The sequence below is a fragment of the Artibeus jamaicensis genome, unplaced genomic scaffold, assembly GCF_021234435.1.
Source record: "Artibeus jamaicensis isolate MK-2021 breed Jamaican fruit bat unplaced genomic scaffold, CSHL_Jam_final scaffold_537, whole genome shotgun sequence".
Classification (NCBI taxonomy): domain Eukaryota; kingdom Metazoa; phylum Chordata; class Mammalia; order Chiroptera; family Phyllostomidae; genus Artibeus; species Artibeus jamaicensis.
The window spans coordinates 26,199,365-26,222,114 of record NW_026522047.1 but is presented as its reverse complement, the minus strand read 5'-3'; the positions used below and the strand labels follow the sequence as shown (position 1 = coordinate 26,222,114).

The window sequence follows — 22,750 nt, the reverse complement described above, 5'->3', positions numbered from 1 at the left end:
TCTGCAGGATCTGAGCAGGGGCCTGTGGAGGGCGGGATACTGTGGATATCATTCATTTGCCAGGGGTTGGAGCAGATTCAACGGCACATAACCCACGCTCTTACATTTGATGTTAGAGGGTCTAGAAGGGTGTTGCCAGCACCCTTCCCCTTTTTAGCTCATCCACTGTGAAGAGTAACACAAAGGCCCACTTTCCACAGAATTCCTGAAGCAGTCAATCAGATACTCATTCAACCCCAACAGCAACTTGGGGTAGGTGTGTGGCAGGACAGGGTGGAATGTTGCAAAGAAATTTTTGGAGTGTTATTGGTATCTTTTTCTGTTAATTTTGTTCAGCAAGTTAAATGCAGAGGAGGAAAAAAAATGTTGGAAGTGGCATTTCCAGGCTTTCCTATAACTACCCATTAATCTCAAGGTCTCCCTGTCACTGGGATTTGCAGGTACACTCTATTTATCTTATTGCTTATCATGTAATTATTGATTGAAATAAATACACACACACACCCTCTTCCTAGCATGAACATAAATTTTAAGACACTGCATAATCCACCAATCAACCTATAAAGTGAAGAAAAATGACAATAATAACAATGTAAATTTATTAACTGCTCTTTCTCTCAAGAAGTAGGAGCATTATGAAGGTAGGTCTCTAGAGAAATATAAAGAAAGACTATAAGGAGGAGGAGTTTGAAATTCTAGGCATCAACCAAATGGTGGTGTTGGGGGGCGACTTAAAGGGTAAGCAAGCCTTTCAAAGCATCTCAAATAGCATCACCTAAGCTGCCATCTTCCCTTTCCACTTATAGGACTAGTCCTGGGGTCACGCGTAAAGCAGGAGTAATTCTCTTCTTGTATTTACTACAAGTATCCTCTATAAAAATTGACACCAGCATGCTTAAGGTGGAAGGGATTAAATCTGTCTCTACATGTACTCTAACTCCAGAGAGGATAAGAAACAGAGAAGGCATGCTTTGCAGAGGTTTACAAGGGTCAGGCTATAAATAAATCTTGTTCATCAAGTGGCACGTGTTGTAATTTGTATCAGAAAAATGATTTTGTTGACAAAACTTGTAAACAATTTCTACACGTAGCCTTAAATAGCCCACCTGTGAGCTGTGCCACAGGTGAAGACATCTTGCTGCCATCCTCTTCTCTACCTTAAAACTATTTTTTATTCATGAAAAGCCCAAAGCTCTAAAAAAAAATTCTGCTAATTCTTTTATTATATAAGTTCTAGCTTAAATTTTCAGGCCTTCTTGGAATCTTGCACTACTAGATGTATTAAATTTTTCATCTCTGTACCACATTGGTCCCAGGTTGTTCTCACTTTGATCCCCTACTAAAGAAAAAGAAATCTTTGGGAGAATCACCAAAAACTTTTCAAGGGAGGGCCAGTGAAAAACATTTCATCACTTGTTGTTTGGGTACCTGCCATCTCATTAGACTCTTATTTTCTCAGTTCTCCTCACCCCTATGATCTTTACACAGAACTTTAAAAAAGATGATAAGATGATAAATTACTGCAAACCAGTTGTTTTGCATTTCCTGTATGCAAACTCTAGCAGCATCTGCCGAGAAAGTTGTAATCTTCCCATAGGCCCTGACAGAAATTGACATTAATTTCTTCCTCTTCAAAATGGCACAAAAAATATATAATCAGTTATGCAAGTGTCCATTGTTTTGAGATGCACTTGCTTTGAAATGTAATACAACCATTGTAACACAACAATTTTCCTCAAAAATGCATTTTTAAGTTACTTTTTAGTTTCTGGCTAATTTAAAAAATTATAACAAAAGTCATTAAACCCCCCACACATTAGCCGTACCATTAAAAAATTAATTGTAAAACTATAATGTTATTCAAACATAGCTATTTACATGTAATGATATAATAACCTAGTTCTTTGGGTACAAATTATAAATAGAATAATAAAACATTTTGTTTTACATTTATAGAGTACTTTTAATTAAAACATAATGAGTTATTATTTTAATTTGTATAATATTAAATAGACATAATTGGTTCTTCTGAGAACTCTATGTGTATATTCATTTTAACAATTTCTTTTAATATTATCTATTTAAATATTCTTTTATATAGAAAAAATCCAAGTTGAAATTCTTCATATAAAAAATCTATATTTCTCATGTCATTGGAGACACACTTCTTTTGCAGTATATAATTTTTTTATCTTTAGAATTATGATTCAAGACTTATGAATTACTTGCTGAAGTATAACATTTTTAAAGAAAAGTCTCTATTAACTGCAAGTCTGAAAAATGAATGTCTATTTAATAGACATTGTCAGTTAACTGAAATGCGCAATGAATTATTAATATAGAAAATACATCACTGTAAAATATTCCATGAAACTATTTCTGTGAAAATTAACAAAACATAAGATATAAAATGTTTATTCTTAAAAACAAAAATGGCATAGAATTATGCAGTGATTTAAATCAGTATATTTTAATAAGCATCAGAAAATCATTTGTGTTATGAACTAAATTTTCAGTAATTTAAATTTTCCCTAACTAATGGGGGGGTAGTTAGCCAACTCATACACAGGTGTATTCAAAATATCTACTATAGAATTTTAATAATCTTTAAAAATAAAGCTAGGCTACGGGTGTTTATTCAGCCCTTTTCAGAAGCTTGGGAAGTAGCTGGGACTTTGGGGGGGGGCAGGGGTACCCAGCAACCTCTCTCATCTGCCAGGAACTTCAGATAATCAGATTCACGGCTGGGGTTCACAGGCGCCTGCCTTTGAGAATGGCCGCCTGCTGCTCTGGGGTTTTTCCGCATTATCTCCTGGACAAGCACTTAGATTTAAGAAAGAGAAAGTCAGGGACACAGGTTTGGTCCAGTAACTAGAACTCTACAGTTTAAAGACATTTTGAATTAGATGAAACAATAGTGTAGCCTAGGGGTATCTAGTTTATCTCCAGCCTAGGGCTCAGATAATTTTCTGATTTCTATAGAGAAGAAAGATGTAAATAAAACCAAATGGGGTATTTTCACTAACAAGCTCTCGCTCTATAGTATAAAATAAGAATAACTGCATGTGGCTTAAACTGAGGGGCTAAGGAATGAGATGAATGCAGGTGAGGAGCTAAATGAGTGGATGATACTGTAGGAGGGTACAGCCAGGGGGTCCCCAAAAGAAGGATTTGCAATGGGGTCCAGAACTGAGGGTGTCCAGGAAATATTAAAAATATGAGATGTCCTCACACCCACAAGTCTGAACTGGGGGGAAGGGATACATGGAGCAGGGCCATTGAGTTGTTTTGCATAGCAACAGTTTCAGATAACCTCTAGAATGGTCATTTAACATATCTATAACCTTTAAATGGTTTCATAGATATGTTAAATAGCTGTGGCCATGCTTTGAGCCAGGGAGAAGGGAGTGACTTCCACCCAAGGTGTAACTGGGAGGCAACACCCCAGCCCCTGTTAAAATGCCTTTGTGAGAACTTGGAGACGATTGGCTCCTCGCCATGGGGCCACACCTGCCCAGACTCACTATGGCAGCTCAGTAAAATTGGGAGGATATGGGAGTGCTGGCAAGTGTAGCCAATTGTGGGAGGAGTCAGAAATGGGACCGCAGAGGAAGATTGGCACAGGGATTTAAAGGCAGATGGCAGCCATTGAGAGAGAACCACGCCCTTTTGGCCAGAGTGGGGGGACCACCTCCCCCCCACCACCACAGCCATGAGAAGAATTGTCATGCAGCTTTAGCAGAGAACCGCCATGCGGCTTTAGCAAAGAATCACTACACGGCTTTCTATTTCTTTTCCTGAGATATGGTACCTTGGACTGGGCAAAGGGAGAAAGGACTGTGTGCATTTGTGGGTATTTTAAGGGACTTTGGGATTTTGATGAAGACATTAAGTCATTACTGTTAAGTCTGAATAACTTGAATAAATTCTTTCCTTTTCACCAGTCTCTAACATGGAGAGCTATAATTCTCTGGCGAAGGGAAAGGTGAACCTAGTACAGGGGGACCTCTGGAGAAGTAGGGGTCAACTAGGTAACACTGTGGGACCCCCTTCCCTGGTGGCGAATCCAGGAAAACCATGGGAGACAACATGTGCTGTAGCTTTAAAGTAATACAACTGATACAGGGTGCAGCCAAGGGGGGCCCCCCAAAAAAAAGATTTGGAATGGTGTCCAGAACTCAAGGTGTATAGGAATATTGGAGAGACATGTAAGATGTCCTCACCCCTTCCCCCCCCACAGGTGTGAGTTGGGGGAAGGGACACATGGGGCAGGGACATGCAGGGCTGTTTTGTACAGCCACAGCCTTGCAGCTAATCCATGGCAGGGTCATTTAACATATCTATAGGCTTTGGTGGGTCACTTGGATATGTTAAATGGCTGTGGCCAGGCTTGGAGCTAGGGGGATGAAGTCACTTCCCCCAAGATGTAACTGGGGGCAGGTCTCCCAAGTTACAGCGCCTGCGTAGGGGCTTGGAGAAGATTGGCTCTAGGACATGGGGCCATACCTGCCCACACTAAGGATGGCAGCCCAGTAAACTTGTAATAACACAGAAATACTGGCAGGTGTGACTAACTGATCGTGGGAGGAGTCGGAAATAGGGGTACAGAGGAAGATTGGTGTGGGGATTTAAACCCAGACACTGCAGCCATTGGGGAGACAGCCATTGGCTGTCTTGGGCCAGAGTGAGGACCCCCTTTTGGCGAGGTGAAAGAGGGAGCCACGCAGTTTTGGCAGAGTGCGGACCCCCTCTTTCCCAGGCGAAAGGGAAAACCACGTAGCTTTGCCAGAATGGAGATCCCTGCAGCCAGGTGAAGAAGAAAGACACAAACTTTTGGCAGAGTGCGGACCCCTGCAGCTTTGGTGGAAGAGCCCTACACGGCTTTGGGGTGCTCCCTTTGGCTGCGTGGCCTGGAAAGCAGGAGAGACTTTGACTGAAAAAATGGGTACAAGGAACTCTTGCCAGTGGACCATGAGAAGGTGCCGCATAACTTTGGATTAATTGAAGATCCTGCCTGGATGTCAACACAGCTGATGATGCTAGTGGCCTGGAAAAATGGACATGTGCTCTTTTCCTGACTTATGGTACCTGGAGTTAGGACAGGGGCAGAAGGGAGCGGGGGTGTGTGTGTGTGTGTGTGTGTGTGTAGGTGTATACCCTAAAGGACTTTGATATTTTAATGAAGGCATTAAGTCTGAATAGCATTAAATAAATATTTTGTTTCCTGTTCACAAATCTCTAGCATTGAGAGATGTCTTTCCAATTGGTGACTGATGATCGGGCCCAGTAGGGGGGTCCGAACGGTATTAGGTATTAGTATACCATCCTCTGGAGTGTGGGGCCCCGGTGTATCTGTTTTGTAAGTTTTTTTTGCATCCCTGGGTGGGCCAAATATTGCCCCCCTTGGACCTCTGCTCAATAACACAATTATTTGTACATGCACAGTAAAATCCTGCTAAAACTAGCCAGGAAGGACCTGCCCTATAAGAATAGAGTCCCTCCAGCCCTCTGCTTGGAGTTGGCCTGCTCCTATGTTCTCTGCTATAAACTCTGGGTGTTCGGTTCAATTCTTTGTCCCAATCACCAAGAACCTGGTTACCTGGTAATAATACCAGGCCTTTATTTTGAAATATTCTTTTAAGTGGTAAAATTAGTGTCAGGAAATTCAAATTCCTCAGACCATTCAAAAGGAACCAAACTTAGGTTTTTAAGGGTTTTTAAAGTGCTGAAAATTTCAAACTGTTTTATGAAGATCAGTTTTTTAAAACTACCAGTTTATATTTTAATATAAATTTATAAAGAATTTTTTTGTTCTCTTAAATTAGTAAAGTCTTTATATATTTTATAGACTGAATTAAGCAAGCTCGAGAATTCTTGACATAGATGCACCCCCCCAAAAAAAGGAGAAAACAGGAAAAAAACAAACAGACAGGGAAAAATAAAGACTTTCAGCAAAATTATAAGTCATCTCAGGTGACCCCCTGCACCAGTATAGATTATGAGTAGTCTGGGAAACTACTAATGTTCGAGGGGCACATTCGAACATTACTTTATTCCAATCCTTAGGAAAAAAATGAAGTAAGCTGGTAAATTGCACAAAGCCAGTGGCAAATGGTGTTGCTGGAACACTGGGACTTAGACCGGTCTGGCAGCAGCTGTAAGTTCCTGTTACAGCTCTTCACTGCTTCCACCCCATGCAGGGGCTCCCCATGCAGCTTGCTGCGTGAGTGATACTGCATTACGCTCTGAGGAACCCAGTAAGGTACACAAGGCATACGGTTCTTCCCTCAGTGCTATCTATTCTGGTTTAGGAAACAGTATAGCACTTCCTTCCCTCTTTATCTCCATTCCATTGAGAAGCATGACTTAAGTGCCCACAGGTTTTTAAGCACTAAAAATATCAAAACCTGACTCATCCGGGAGTTTTTCAGACATATGTGATACATATATTATTTGAAATGAGGGTGTAGCCATCTTAGAGAAAAGCAGATTAATGTGAAGAGGGGTCAAAGGAAGAAAACTTGTATTGACTAAAAACATTTTTTGTCAGACCTTCTGATTGATCTGGAAATATATACCAAGCCTAACGGTGAGAAAATAGACTCAAATTCTGAACAAAACACAATTCATAAAAAGATCAGTCTCAGGAGCACATATTTAAACACATGTAGAATTTGGGTAGAAAAATACTGTACATGAAATTGGTGGGGAAAAAAAAACAAAACGTATCTATCCCTCAAGTTTTCCAGATGGAGAGTAAATCCTCATTGTGTTCAAAAATACTTTACATATTTAACAGTTTATTTTTGGAAGTGCATGCTGATTTTTACATGTACTCTTCACTTTAGTAATAGTAGTAGTTACTTTGAAATGCAATAGGAAATTTGATGATCATTCACATTCATTAAAATGGGATCTACATGCAGCTAGGATTGCTATAATTTAATTTAGCATTCTTATAAGATTTGGCAAAACACTCACACATTTCACTATATAATTCCTAAAAAAATAAATATATTTAAAGATATCCTAGAGCATACTTTTCAGTGGTTTTCAAAATATATAGAAATAACTAAAATAAAATTCTGCCCTATATGTGCTTATATTATGTAGATGTTTTTATAATTATTATTAGGTTCAACTCCAGCTAGGTACTTATCATTTTGACCCTCAACAGATGATATCTGCTGAAAGGATATCAGCTATATGTACAAACACACAATTGTACACAGTACTTACTGCATGCAGACAAACTTCAACTCCCGTCTCTTGAGGCTATTTTACCATAATGATACAATCTATTTGTTGTAAGGTAGAAGAAATGCTTAAAATTATACACTGTTAATCCTACTGGTTTCATAACCACAGGAGTTTTGGCTTAAATAATTGTATTAATAGTGCATTTTAAAAAAAGCAAAGCTGATAATAGTATTAAATAAAGTAATAAGGAATAGGAGAATGGGATAAATAAAAGCAGTGTTACATATTGAATTATTTATTAGTACAATAATAATTCATAAACATGAAAATAGAAAAGGGATATTTATTAATTATAACAAACCAGTGTCAAATAAATTTTTATTTGTGTCAAGTAGATATAAAAACATTTTTTCAATAACATTTCAAGTGGTACCATTTTCAGTCCATATGCTGATTTCTTTAGTCTCTAAATTATTATAGTGTTTGCAGTCAAACCTTAAAAATTTTTACTTTGTAGCAAACAACATACATTTTCATTCTATTTATTTTCTATATAAACATATAATAGTTGTGATAGGAGTTTTATAGTTCTAATCATTTTATTACTTGAGCACATAATAGGCATTCTAAGAATAATGGTCAACTGCTTGAGAAATAAATTAAACTCTTTGAAAACACACACTTGGCTGCAGAATAAAACAGTTTATAGATAATATCTTGACTGTGAGCCACATTTCTGATTTCTTAATCCTCCTTTTCATTTTTGCAAGTTGAATTTTGCACTCTTTTGAAATTCTTACCACTCCAACTTTTAGATGAGAACATTTTCAGTTTAATACACGGGAAACAAGTATACACAAGAATTGAATCATGGCTCCTGTAACAAGTCTGGAGCAGCTCCCCCTCATGAGAATCCATTTGAGAAACACAACGAAGTATGAGTTTGGTGCAGATTCACTAACATTGTTAAGCAATACTTTAAATTTTTTCAATGAGTTATTAAAGTTCTATTCTATTAAAATACACAATACTAGAAATTGTGATATCTCCAAAGTCTCCCCTTTTAAGTATTTAAGTGGCTTCTATGAAACTTTGGAGTGATGTCACTAGAAGTTACTACCTTTCCGCCTGTTGTAAATACAGAGATAGAACATGCCAACAACATGTTTTCTCAAAGTACAGACCTTGAACATTTCATTTCAACTGAACTACACTTCCTAATGCAATTTTATATTAAATTATAAATGAGAAAAAATGATGCAAGAATGTTATTACAACATACTGAGTAGATTTCTGTGAGCGTGGTTCTTTTGTTATGTCAGGTTCAAAGGTCAGTGTTTTGCAAAAGTGTAATAAAGAGGCCCTCGTGAGTGTGGGCAAAAATATAAATCTGTGCAAGTGATTTTAAAATCCAACCCTATTATTATGAATTCACTTCTCTATTGGGCTTACAAAGAAATATATCACAGGAGATTCATCACTAATGTTGATAAATAAAAGTTTATTAAGTACATTTCTAGGTATCTTTATTTTGCAATTGACATGTTTGTTATGGTTTCTCATGGCTTTCTGTCAAGGTGAGAGAGAAATCTAAGGCCAATCACTCATTTTAGCACTTACCTCATGTGGGTGATGAGGAGTGTTGTAGTGGGAATGAAAAAGTCCTCCACCCGGTCAAACTGCTTTCCCACTGGCTGCGTGTGGATTGTGTGATGTGGCACATTCCCACTGGCGAGGGTTATCACCTGCACAGAACACACCCTGCTTAGATTTTGGCAATGCACTCTCTTAACAGTACCAGCTTCCTGTTTATTTGGAGAAGGAAAGAATCTCTGGCATGGGCTCTCTGTCACCATCCTCAAAATTAGTATATTATTAAGCAAATTGAAATTTTGTAATTGCTTATCTTCAATATAGAAATTTATCTTTCTATAAAGAAATAAAAAATAGAACAAATAGGAGTTCCTTTGGAGAAGTACAGTGATAATCATGGAAATACAGAAGGCCCAGAGGCATATGAAAGGATGCTCAGCATCACTAGCCATCAGAGAGATGGAAATTAAAACCACAAGGAGATATCACTTCACACCAGTCAGAATGGCCATCATAACCAAACCAACAAACAACAAGTGATGGCAAGGTTGTGGAGAAAAGGGAGCCCTAGTGCACTGTTGGTGGAAATGCAGACTGGTGCAGCCACTGTGGAAAACAGTATGGAATCTCCTCAAAAGACTAAAAATGGAACTGCCTTTTGACCCAGCAATTCCATTCCTGGGACTACACCCTTAGAATCCTGAAACACAAATTCAAAACAACCTATGCACCCTAAGTTCATAGTATCATTATTTACAATAGCCAAGTGCTGGAAGCAATTTAAGTGCCTATCAGTAGATAGGTGGATAAAAAACTGTGGTGCATTTACACAATGGAATACTACTCAGCAAATATAAAGAAAGAGCTCCTACCCTTCATGACGACATGGATAGAACTAGAGAGCATTATGCTAAGTGAAATAAGCCAGATGGTGAAAGACAAATACCACATGATCTCACCTATAAGTGGAATCTAATCAACAAAACAAACAAGCCAGCAAAATATAACCAAAGACATTGACATAACAAACTGACAGTAACCAAAGGGGAGGTAGGAGAGGCTAATGGGGAGAAAGAAGAGGAAGGATTGTCAACAAACATGTAGAAAGGACCCATGGACAAAGCCAAAGGGGGTAGGATTGAGGGTGGGAGGTGGGGGTGGGTAGGGTGGGGGTGTGGCTGGGGGAAAATGGAGATGACTGTACTTGAACAATAAATTTTTTAAATAAAAAATAAATAAAAAATGGTTTGTCTAAAATAATTCCTGCTTAAAATATAAAGTAAATATACATATAGACAATGACTATATTATAAAATTTTAACTTTGCTATAATGAGGAAAATAAAAGCAAGTGTACATATGTAAATAAGATGTTAGCTTTCTTTTTTTAAACATTTTGTTGAGGTGTAATTGATGCACAAACAGTTGCCCCTATGGAGCGGAGTGGGACGCATAGCACTAAAAACTCCAAAATAAATCATATGAAATATTTTAGATCTTAGAAATTCTAGAATGGGTGAAATCTTATTTTAAAACTTTCTTCCTATAAATTAAAAGAAAATAAAAGATTGAGTATATTTTAATCAGAAATTTCTTCTTTCTGAGTATTCATCAGTAACTGTTTTTTAAAAAAACGTTTATTGTCTATTAAAGAAACAATAACTGCATTTAAATTTTTATCCTCATATCCCATTATGCATCAAATTTTATCAGTTCTTTTTTCAGTTTCTCATACCTTCACATCTTTTCTATTGTCTCTGTGGTACAACAGTTGTTCTGTTAGCTTTTTAAAGTACTCCCCTGCCTCTTTCCCCTCTTCTAGATTTTTTTGTACACACAATCTACAAATTAAACTTCCTAAAGTACTGACTAAATCTGAGTCAAACAGACTTTTCTCCTTCCAAATTGAGTCTCTTCCTTTCATTCCGATGACAGAACTAAACAGCACTTTTATTTTTAGGGATCTTTTTGTTTTCTGAGAGGTTAACTTTCTTACAAGTGAGCATATTTTCATTGAGTTCTACTGAAAATTGTCATATTCAGTAAAAATAAACTAATTAGTATAAGTCAGGATAGTGTCAGTTAAATGATAGTAAAAACAAACAAACAAACAAAAACAAAACAGGAAACGTACTTTTAAGTCTTAGTGGCTTAGAAAATAAAGATTTGCTTCACTCGTTCCTTTCCCTGAGGGGTTTGGCAGGCTGTTTCCACCCAGTATTCCACACTGAAGGAGCAGCCAGGCACCTTGAGTGTTTCCATCCACAGAAACCTCCTTTGGCAGAGGGATCATCTGGCTCCACTTACGCACAAAGGAGCTCGGCATGGACCCAAAGGAAGAGACAACCAATGTATTTCCTAACAGCCTTAAAAACACTAACCCTATTTTATTAATGAACAGCAGTGAGAAAGTCAGCACTGGATTGTAGCCATTGATAATAATATTGTCTATAAGAGTTGAATAAAGATCAACAGAGTGAGAAAGAAGGAACTCTCCACATTTTCTTCCCTTTGGATTGTACAGAAGTGTGTGTAACTCTCAAAATGCATACACTTGTATTTGAAATTCATACTCAGACTAACCATAGCAATCATATTTACTGAGAGCTTGCTATGTGTCAATATGTGTTCTAGGTACTTTACAGGAATCACAGAGTTCAGTATCTAAACCACGCTATCATGTGTGTATTGCATCCCAACCTTCCCAAACTCACTGATGCAAAAATAGTTAATGCTAGTGAAGGTATACTAACTGAGCATCGTTTGTGTGTTCGGCATAGTCCTAGGTTGTAAATGACACAATGCCACTTCCCTACTTCCTCTTTATCTGGGCTTTGTTTCCTGATGGTTTAGGGTCCTTCTCACTGCTGGAATTGAGCAGGAAGTGATGGATGGCCAAGTTCAGAACTGAACCGACTAAATGCAAGGACGCGCAGATTGATCTGATGCGCCTTAGTCGATAGGCTCCATCTTTTAACAACCTCTGGCTCATTGCTAATGGCATCCTGCCATTGCTCTCTCTACGTGTAATGCCTTCCACAGACCCAAAGCCACCACCTTCCAATGTCACTTTATCAGGCTGTGGCCTATTCCCTGATCAACAGCAAAAGCTAAGGACTTTATTCCAAGTTGTTTCCTGGGGATATTTTCATCTCTAATTGGTGCACAATTGAAAAGATATTACATAGAAATTGTAAATCTGTACAGATGACAGATTCAATTTTTAGAGCAGTGTTCCTTAAATTATTATCAGGCATGGTGTCTTTTAAAAAGAAATACCATAAATAACCATGATAAATCTTTGGGAATTCATTTGAGAATACTAACTGGAAAAATTACTATCGTATATACCTAAAATGATAGTTCATGGGTTTTTATTAATTAATTAGAAACATAAAAGTAATATATTTTTCTTTCATAATTGGCAAATATTTATAGATTTACCTATAATTGAAAGGAAAGCACAAAGAAGGAATATAAATAGAGCTCGCTAATCCTTGATAAAATGCTTTTGTTCCTCCAAGGGTCAGTGGGTACCATTATAAGATTCACCACATTAGGACAAAAAAGTTAATTCCTAGCTTTTACAACCTGATATCCATCTCTTTCCAGTCTAACCTTTCAACACTGTGGCACAGAGACACTTTAGCAAAAGTGAGACCTTGCCCATGTTTTTGGTTTGGTGAATTCAATTTCTCCAAAGGAAAAGTATTTCCACTTTCAGAAAAACCTTTAATCCCATTTTCTTTGGGGATGTTTCCTGGTAAACCTGTTGGGAGACAATTACCCATGAATATTTTTGAAGAGTCAGGTCTTTCTGAGCAAAGCACACTGGCAAACCTGGTTAAAGGATGAGGACCCAGCAAAAATGGCTCGGAAGCCAGAGATGCTGTTTGGTTCCTGACAGATTTAGAAACTTAAAGTCTTTGAGCCAATTACTGGCATTCCAGAGCTCTAACCTGTCCCTCCTCTCCCAGGACAAGATTTGTATATATATTCCAGAGTAGTAATCTCTCTCTGTCACAGGAGAGAATGGGCTGATGGGCTAGTGGCCTAATACAACTTAGGGACAGGTGTGACCAATGTGGAACTTGCTCTAGTCTTGAAGTCATTTATATGAGAATTTGACAAATACAGGAAAATATATAGTATACATTTTACAATGACTTAATATATTATCAGGGTCCTTTTCCTGTAGTACAACTGGGCCACACATGCAGGGTGACATTGATTTTCATTACACCACTGTGTGGAGATTGGGGCTGGAGATCAGACACGAACATGCTCCGTGGGTACAGAATGGTCTGTTTTCTGACCCATAGACTCTGTCTTGTGACTGTCTATCCAGCTATCATCTATCACATATATACAAACACACACACACTTTGTATACATAAATCTTCTTATATACGTTATTTTAAGAGCACTTTTCAATGCCTTAGTATTATTTTATATTTTCAGGTGTGACACTTTTCACTCCCACCTAGAAAATATTTTTTAAATTCAGTAAATCTTATTAGCATTTCTTTTATTCAGAGAAAAAGAATCCATGTTTAGATGGCTAAAGAGAGTGTAGGAAGTTACTTAACACCTCTATAAAGCTTTTCCTCCCTTTCTGAGTACTATTAAAGATGTCTGCCCAAAGTTGTTTTTTAATCCTACCTATTTTATTTATCTTGTCAAGATTATATTTAAATACAAAATATCAAATAACTAGAGCTTATGACCATAGGTAGGCCATCCTAACAGCTGTCCACAGTGAAGACTGTGCTCTTTCCATTAAGGGATTGGCTCTGTTCCTCCATCCCCTTCAGTCCGGGTGAGCAGTGGAACTTGCTTTTATCACTAGGGTGTGGTGGAAGTTACTTATGTAAATCCCGGTGCCCAGATTTTAATTGGCCTTGTGACCTCCACTGTCTTGTATCCTGGTATCATCACACTGTGAGGATGGCAGTCTAGAGGCTGAGGGGGCACAGACAAGAGACATGAGGCACCCAGCTAAGCACCGCTGCCACATGACAAATGGGACCAAGGCCATTTTGGACCTCCCGGCTCTTGCTATCAAACGGCTACAGCCCTGTGGGTGCCCTGGATCCTGCCCACAGAAATGCCCAGATTGCCAAGCCACAGAGTTTGTGGGTGGTGAGTCATCCTTTAATTCTGTTTAAAACCTACAATTTTGAAGTTGCTTGACTTGCAACAATAGATAATTGAAATACTATATTATACTGTACATGTTTCAAAGGACAAATGTTTCTAGTGAAACATAAAATAAACCATTAATTTTAATAGTTACTTTAAAACATTTCATTTCAGTACACCTGTTCTTTGTAAGTAAAATATTGTAATACTGAAAACACTTCAAAATCATGAAAAGCATTAGAGCGACAATTGATTAAAAATAACATTACATTCAACAGACTTAACTGAAAGTGTCCAGTGGTTTATGATTTAAGATTTTGTAAAAAGAAGCACATACAAGGCCATCTTATAATCACATTGTGGTTTGAGAAATAGATAAAACATTTTTCAGGGCCAAACATTCCTTTCCATTCTCTCTCTGTTCCTTCTTAAACTTGTAACTATAAAAATCTTAAGACTATGCCAAAGAGTCATTGTAAAATGTATACTATATATTTTTCTGTATTTGTCAAATTCTCATATAAATGACTTCAAGACTGCAGCAAGTTCCACACTGGTCACACCACATGTTTACCAATTAGAAATGAGCCTGTTCTCAAATAATAAAATACTATCTGTTTGCAGAAAAACGGAGATCTGCTTGGAGACTCTATCTACCTCTCTTGATCTCTGTTTCATGTGTCCCACCCTCCAGGTCTCATTTTGAAAAGAGGAATGGAAGTTAAAAAAACTTTTTATGATTTTCCTGCCAAGGGAAATAAAGAAAAGAATAAACAAATGGGATTGCATCAAATTAAAAAGCCTCTGCACAGCTAAAGAAAACAGCATTAAAATGAAAAGAGAACCAACCATATGGGAAAACATATTTGCCAATGACACCTCAGACAAGGACCTAATCTCCAAAATATATAAGAACTCACAGGACTCCACTCCAGGAAGCCAAAAAAAAAAAAAAAACAATTACAAAATGGACAAAGGACCTGAACAGACACTTCTCCAAGGAGGATATACTGAGGATCCAGAGACATTTGAAAAGATGCTCAGCACCACTATCCATCAGAGAGATGCAAATTAAAACCAGAATGAAATACCACCTCACACCAGTCAGAATGGCCAACATAAACAAATCAACAAACAAGTGTTGGAGAGGTTGTGGGGAAAAGGGACCCCTAGTGCACTGTTGGTGGGAATGCAGACTGGTGCAGCCATTTGAAAAACAGTATAAAATTTTCTCAGAAAACTAAAAATGGAACTGCCTTTTGACCCAGCAATTCCACTGCTGGGATTATACCCTAAGAACCCTGAAACACCAATCCAAAAGAGCCTATATATCCCAATGTTCATAGCAGCACAATTTACAATAGCCAAGTGCTAGAAGCAATCTAAGTGCCCATCAGCAAATGAATGGATCAAAAAGCTGTAGTACATTTACACAATGGAATTCTATGCAGCAGAGAGAAGGAAGGAGCTTATACCCTTTGCAACAGCATGGATGGAACTGGAGAGCATTATGCTAAATGAAATAAGCCAGGTGGTGAGGGACAAATACCATATGATCTCACCTTTAACTGGAACATAATCAACAAAAGAAAAAAAGCAAACAAAATATAAATAGAGTCACTGAAATTAAGAGCAATCTAACAATAGCCAGAGGGGACAGGGGAGGGGACAGTGGGAAGAACGATTTTCAGAAACTACTTTAAAGGAAACATGGACAAAACCAAGGGGGAGGGTGGAAGCAGGGGAGGGAGGTGGGTTTGGAGGGCATGGGGAGAAAATGCGGACAACTGTAACTGAACAACAATAAAATAATTTAAATTAAAAATAAATAAATAAATAAATAAACAAACTTCTTATGAAAATTGCCAGGAGGCAGAAAACTTTTGAAAGGTAAAATTTTTTTCCTAACAGCATTTGCTTTGTCATCATATGTTATTCTTCTGGCATATGAATCCAAACTTTGATAAATGTGACCTACAATATTTTACAATCCAAAGGAAGTCCTGGGGATCGACTTTCTTTTACCATTTTTTTCTGTGCAGATCTAGTTGTGACTAGAGTTCTCAGAATGAAGAATATCATTCTTAAATAGTTATAAATATCCAGTTACACAGCTACAGGGTTAAAGATCCTTCTTGGCTTGAATATGCTGAAAAGCACTCACCTGTAAGGTCGGAGAAGTCTTGTCCATGGAACCCCAGCTTAGCACCCAGACCTGATCATGTGACTTGTCATAATGTAATTTAACTGGGACGGGGTCTGTGCTTACTGCCTGTAATAGATAGGAGTTGAAAAAAAAATAATGTTTTCAGGCTGAAACTTTAGCTTAAAACTAGGCCAGAAATTATAGAAGAATCAAGAGTTTAGATGTCAGATTAAAAATGTATGTTGCCAAATGTCTAATTTTCTAAACTTTTACTTCATTAATTTGGAAATGAGATGCTTGACTCGAACACATTTTTGTGTCATTTTATAAAGTCTTACGTTCATTTGTTACCTATGTAAATTGTGTGCCATGGAGAAGGTATTTAAAAACTCAAGATAGAAGTGACTAATATGTGCATTTTAATGAATCGTTTAATACCAGTGAGGACCAAGGTTATACCATTAGGTTTTTCCATCCCAGTGCTGGTTCTGGGATTTGACCACCTGTAATGCCAAGAGGCCAAAGATATGATACATGGGTGTAACTTTCAAAACAGATTACCTAATTTAGTTTCCTTAATGAGAAATTCAAACCCACAGAAACCAGGAGAAGCATTTTTTTTTTGTACCATGCATGATATGGTAAATGTGTTTTTTTCTGTTAATATTTAGCATTTGCTTAAAATAAAACTTCTTAAAAAACAAATTGCTTCCAGGCAGTTATTTCACTCACTTTAATTTCAAGCTATTTATATTACCAGCTAACTGCCTTTTAAAGTAACGTCCTATAGTAGTTGCATATATAAATTTTGTAGCATAAAACAAATTGTGTTCAATACAACAGCTTTTATTTAATGTTGAAAGCATTTCATTCCAAAGCTCTGTTGAACATCCTTAGACAACTTCCCAAGTCCCAGCTCATAACTTTTCACAGGGGGTGTAAAGGTGAACTACAGATGTGGTCGAACATACGGAAATTCATATTTTAACTAACATGTTGGCAATTTAGTCTTACTAAAGTAGTTCTTTCCTCAGAACTTCCCTTTGTTGTATCTATGTTTTTGGATCACCGAAGTAATTAAGAGATTTCTGAAAAGACCCATTTAAGCACTTCTCTGTCAGTACCCTCATCCCTTCTTGCTGGCTAGCTGAGTCATGGTCTTGTTTTGGTATTAGATAGGTGGCAATGTTCTGAAGGAAGGTGAACATCAGAGATTTAAGCCAGTAACCAATTCCATTTGCCCTTTGACAAATACAAAGATTCCCAGCCTTGCAGAGGTTGGGGTGGTCACACGGCATATTCTAGTTTATATATTATAAAGATGACTGTGATACATGATTTTGGAGGATGATATTGCATTTCATCCTTAGTAGGATGAGACTACTAAGCCGCAATTTCCAAAGCCACTTTGAGGCTATAAAACAATAAACTTAAGAAGGAAAATCCAACACTTTGAGAATTCAGCCAGAGAAAAATAAAAGGAGAGAGAATTCTTGATTATAATGAATTACTGCACAAACCTAGAAAAACTACCCTTAGATTTATTGTTATTTGAAATATTTCAATGCCTTTAATGCTTAAGGAATAGTTAGTTAGTCTGGTATTTTGTTAATTGTACTTACGTGTATGCTGGATGTTACACGTGTTGCATGATAAATTCAATACACATATAGCAAAAAAGCCATGATTCACCAATAATAAAGTAATAAAGTTTTCTTTGATTTTGTCATAGTTCCCCCTTACCATGTTAAATTTGATCTACATATGATTATAATGGTCAGCTTATTTTGCATGCAGCTTAAAATGGGATAATCTTTTTAAAATGTTAAAGATCAAACAGCTCAATACAAAAACAAAAGCAATAATAATAACTCCTATTTGTTCTTCTATTGTTCGGACACAGTTATGAAAAGTGCAAAGGTCTTTAAATACCTTTACATATTAGGGAACAATTTGAATAAAAATGTCCAGCTCTTGTAAGGTCCTTTTCTTTTAACCAGGCCCTTTTGTAATCACTGTCTTACATGGGCATACCACAATCCACAAGATATGTTAGTGTCCACATAATAGAGGGCAAGGGAGCTGAGCCTCTGTCTCAGCAACAGTCATCTAGCCAGTGATCAGCAGGGCTGGGATTTGATAGCCTGTCTTCCTTCCCAATGTGAGAACCTCTCTACACATGAAAGATCATCCCTCCTAGTAAATAGTTAAATTGCCGACAATGCGTGGATAAGTTACCCTCCTATTTATGTCTCACGTATAAGAAATATTCTTTTAGTTTTTCTTTTTTGGAAAATGGAAAGAATCTTAAGCCCCATGGGCTTAAATGCGGGCAGCATCACCTGCATAAGCAGCACAACCCCAGTGAGGTATGAATGAGAGACTGTATGCACCAAGCTCATGAGCATGTACTCCCCAAGCAGACTTCAAATCTTAGCATCGTCACTTAAATTTGAATAATATTAATAATGATAATATCATAGAAAGTTACTACATTTTTCTGTGGTTCAGTCTCCTCTATAATGCAGTGAAGCCAGTAATAATAGCAACTTCAAAGGTTGTTGTGAGTAATAGATAAGGTAGTAAATATAAAATGCTGAGGATGTGCTTGGTAAATAATAAGCACTATGGAAACACTATTACTACAATTAGAAAAACTAATTGAACTAAAGGTATTTTTAAAACAGAGTCATATTGTTTTGAAGTTAGAAATGTAATACCCTTTCTTAGCAAATGATAACACTAAGACCTAGAAGAGAAAGTAAATAAGTGTAGTCTTTGCCCTTGATAAATTTACAGGTTAGAGGGTGAAAGAGCAAATTAAAATGATTTGATGCATGTCACCAAGTGAAAGTAAGGACCAAATGCCATGAAATGTCAGAGGAGGAAGTAAAATACAGAATGAGGGGTAAGAAGAGGAGGTGATGCTATTTAATTGAGCCTTAAAATATGAATATTTTTTATAAATCGAGAGACACACTATTTTTTACAGTTAACTTACGAGAAAGTGTTCCAGGACATTCAGAAGTAGTTCATGATTAATTGCTTTCAAATAAAGATACATGTATTTGAAAGAGAAAAATATCAATCAATTTTAAAAACAACATCAGAGTTTTAAAAATACCTGCTCAATGGTCTCACAAATTTTTGAACATGTTGATTTGAGCATTTCAAAGGTTTGGTATTGAATTTAGCTTATTTTGGTGTTCAGTTATAAAAGCACACCAGAACGGAAAAAGATCTGCAGCTCAAAATGAAGAAAAGTACATCTAACATATTTTACTTGGAAAATGTTTAAGTCTCAGGAAAAATCTGTTTACAAGTTTTCAAGTGTGCAGATATAACTTATTTTACAGAGGAACATTTATAGTGTTTTCAGCAACAAAGTCATATAACAATGACAAAAATATTTCCAAACACCCTTCTTCAGGATAATCTTGCCATAACCCAATTTTCAGTAATATATATATGAATATATATATTCCTACATAAAGCATCCACTTTTGAAAGAGATAAATTATATGTTGCCGGTGTTGTATTTTACAAAATGTCTACTAGTATACTCTGGAAATTACTCTAAATGATCAGTAAATGTAAAGCATTAGCTTTTGTAAAACAGAAAGACACTATTTTTTAAACTTTTTAAAGAATTTTCTTTTCCCAGAAAAGTGTCTGTGTTATGAAATAGTTAAAGTGTTTCTCCACACTTCCTGTAAAGGATTGAACAGATTCTATTGTCTCCTCTTTCTCCCATGCCTCATGTCCTTAGGGAATATGATTAGACTTGCCTCCAGATACTGACCTTGTCCAGCACCTCTCCTGCTATTGCTGTAAACAAGCCTCTATCATCTCTAACATCATCACAGGATTTCACACTTCTAACTTCATGCTCATTGACTTTCTCAACGCATTTGTCAGAGTGATTTTATTTTTTCTTTGTTTGGTAAGCAGTACACAAATCATGACACTAATTGGTTCAAAACATGATAGCATCTTCCCATGTCCCTCAGAGTAAAACTTATGGTGCTTATAATAACTATCCGGCACTACCTTGTCTGCCACACCCCAGGCTTCTTTCTCAAACACCCTCCTACTATTCTTCCTGTGATGTCTCCAATTCTGATACTCTTAGCCTCCTTGCTGTCCATCCAAGGAGCCACACTTTGTCTTTTGGAAGGCTTTTCTTCAAAATGGTCTTCCCCTAGATAGCTCAGTGTCAGCTTCCTCCACACTTTCTTTACTCCCCTGGGTGAGCCAGTCTATCCATGCCATTTAATACTGTGAACAGACTTCATCTTGTGCATTTCCCCTCACCCCTGGCTTTCCCAATTCCACATGGCCTTCCTCCACCGTTTTACCTTTTCCAACAAGGACATTGGGGTGATTGTCTTTGGGAGAGATAGTTGGATGGGACAGGGTAGAGCAATTAGGGAGAAAAATTGTGCCAACTATAACTGAACAACAATAAAAATAAAAAAACAACATTACCTTACATATTATATAATTTGCATTTTCAGTATTCTTATTTTTCTTTTCTTTTTTTATTGTTGCTTACTTAGAGTTGTCCCACCTTTTTCCCCATTGCTCAGCCCTAACCTGCCCCCCCACTCCAACAATCAACACCCCCCATTGTCTGTGCCCATGAGTCCTCTTATTTTTCATTGCTTTTTCCATCCCATTGATTCTAGACTATAAGAAGGTAAGCTTTTTGCATTTGTTTAGGTCCCTGATGTAACTTACACACTTAGAACAATACCTTGTAAATAGTCATTCTCAGTGTATAATTAATGAACTTCTAAATCTACTTAATTGAGAAAAGCAAATTGCAAAATTGAAAATGCCAAAACTTATTATTAAAATCATCATTATTGTTTTATTTAAGAAAAACCATTATATTCTGCACCAGGCTTATTTTGAACACATTTAAAATAAGTATTTTACAAATAACAATTCTTTTTATTTCACTGTCACAATGATCTTTTTTTGAGATGTGCACTATGGTTATCCCTTTTGTACAGATGAAAGTGAGCAAAGACTAGAAGTAGATCTGTCGATCACTCCCTGTGTGAAACCCCCACTTCCAACGTATCTCCACCTCCACCATGTGTTATATCAACACTCAACACAAAGATGAATTCAGGCCTCCACTATCGGTCAATATTAAACATGTATACAATGAAATATGATTTTTTAAGATAAAAAGAACTATGAACAATATGCTAGAATTCCCTTCGCACAACTAGTCATCTTTCATTCCCATGTGCTATGTACACTCCACTTTGGGGACCATTGAGAGAGAGAAAGAAAAAGAGAGAGACATTTTCTTCTAACCACCGTTTATCAGGAAAATGATATAAATTAAAAGACAATGTTCAAGAATGTATAATACCTAAATAAAAGATAAGTAGACTAAAAAAGTTTTGGTCACAATAAGATGAAATATATTAAGTAGGTCTTATAAAAAGTATGTGATTAGGAAAAAGCATTCTACATATGCTGATCTTTCAGGTCAAAATCAACTTTTAGAATGTTCATTTTTTTACTCAGTATAAATTTGCATTTGATCATCAATATTATTTTGATAGAAAAATTGTTTTCAAATTTTGAGAAAACATTATCTTGAGAAACCTATGGCAATGAAGCATTTGTAGCAGGTAATATGTACTCTCGCCAAAATAAACAAAGAAGACTGGTTTTGACCCACTAAGTAACTTTGAAAGACTTTGTTTAAATAAAAGGTTATGATACTATAAGTTGAAAATTTCTCTCTCATATCATAAACACTACAATTTTGTACATATATCTGACTATGCTTGACTTGGGAATAATCAGATAATTAAGCCACAATTGTTCCTCCAAGGATTTATTGATTTATTACATATTTTCACAAACGCATTTCAAATAACTTAATATTTTGTTATTATAATTGATTAATGGTAGTGATCTACACATTCAGGCCCCAGATTCTGTATTTCTTAACCATCCATGTAAGTACCTTTTTCCTAGTGCTATATTATCATAATGAGTTAATTTCTTATCCTATTGTTTAAAATATCCTATATAATCTAATAATAGTTTTTATTTTTGCAGCTTTATAAACATATTGATAGAAATATTTTTTCTTTAATATTCTAAAACATTATTTAAGGATACAATTTACTTATACTATGAGCATTTTTCTTTTCTTTTTTTTTTTTGATTTGATATGTAAACCTTAACTCTCTCAAAATCTCAACATATAACTCTAGGCATATATATTCATCAATATTTCCTGAGGGGACAAAACAAATATAAGAATTCATGCTACACTGGTCATGGACCAGATGTATCAGATTCTAGAAAGATGGCTTGTACTGTAAGGGTGAAATACTGGTAATAGCAACAAAGATACACAGAACTTGGGGTTTCATATTGACAAAGAGGATCAGTTTGACACAGCTTGTTTATCAGGCTGACAAGGAGAGTACCAGCTGGCTAATTAAGTGAACCTAATTTAAACTAATGATGTAGATTCTCAAGATAATGCGCTAATGGCTAGAGGAGACTGCTGATGATACTTAAGAATACTCCTGAGGCGTTACAATAAAGCCACTTCTGCATCCAAGCAGAACCCGATTTTTCTCCACAGAAGACAAAATGAGTTTAGTTGTTTACTAGTTAATCATTTGTA

At 36.5% G+C, this 22,750-nt stretch overlaps 1 protein-coding gene across 4 annotated transcripts in view; it reads right to left on the bottom strand.

Annotated features, from left to right (window-relative positions):
* FSTL5 (follistatin like 5) overlaps positions 1-22,750 on the bottom strand; it is a 542,536-nt gene that overhangs the window by 33,555 nt on the left and 486,231 nt on the right. For all 4 annotated transcript variants that reach the window (XM_053658143.1, XM_053658145.1, XM_053658144.1 and 1 more), the window contains 2 exons: positions 16,099-16,206; positions 8,821-8,945 (listed from right to left, as the gene is read on the bottom strand). In XM_053658143.1, coding sequence (XP_053514118.1) covers positions 8,821-8,945; positions 16,099-16,206 — 233 coding nt within the window. The remainder of the gene's footprint in view (positions 1-8,820; positions 8,946-16,098; positions 16,207-22,750) is intronic.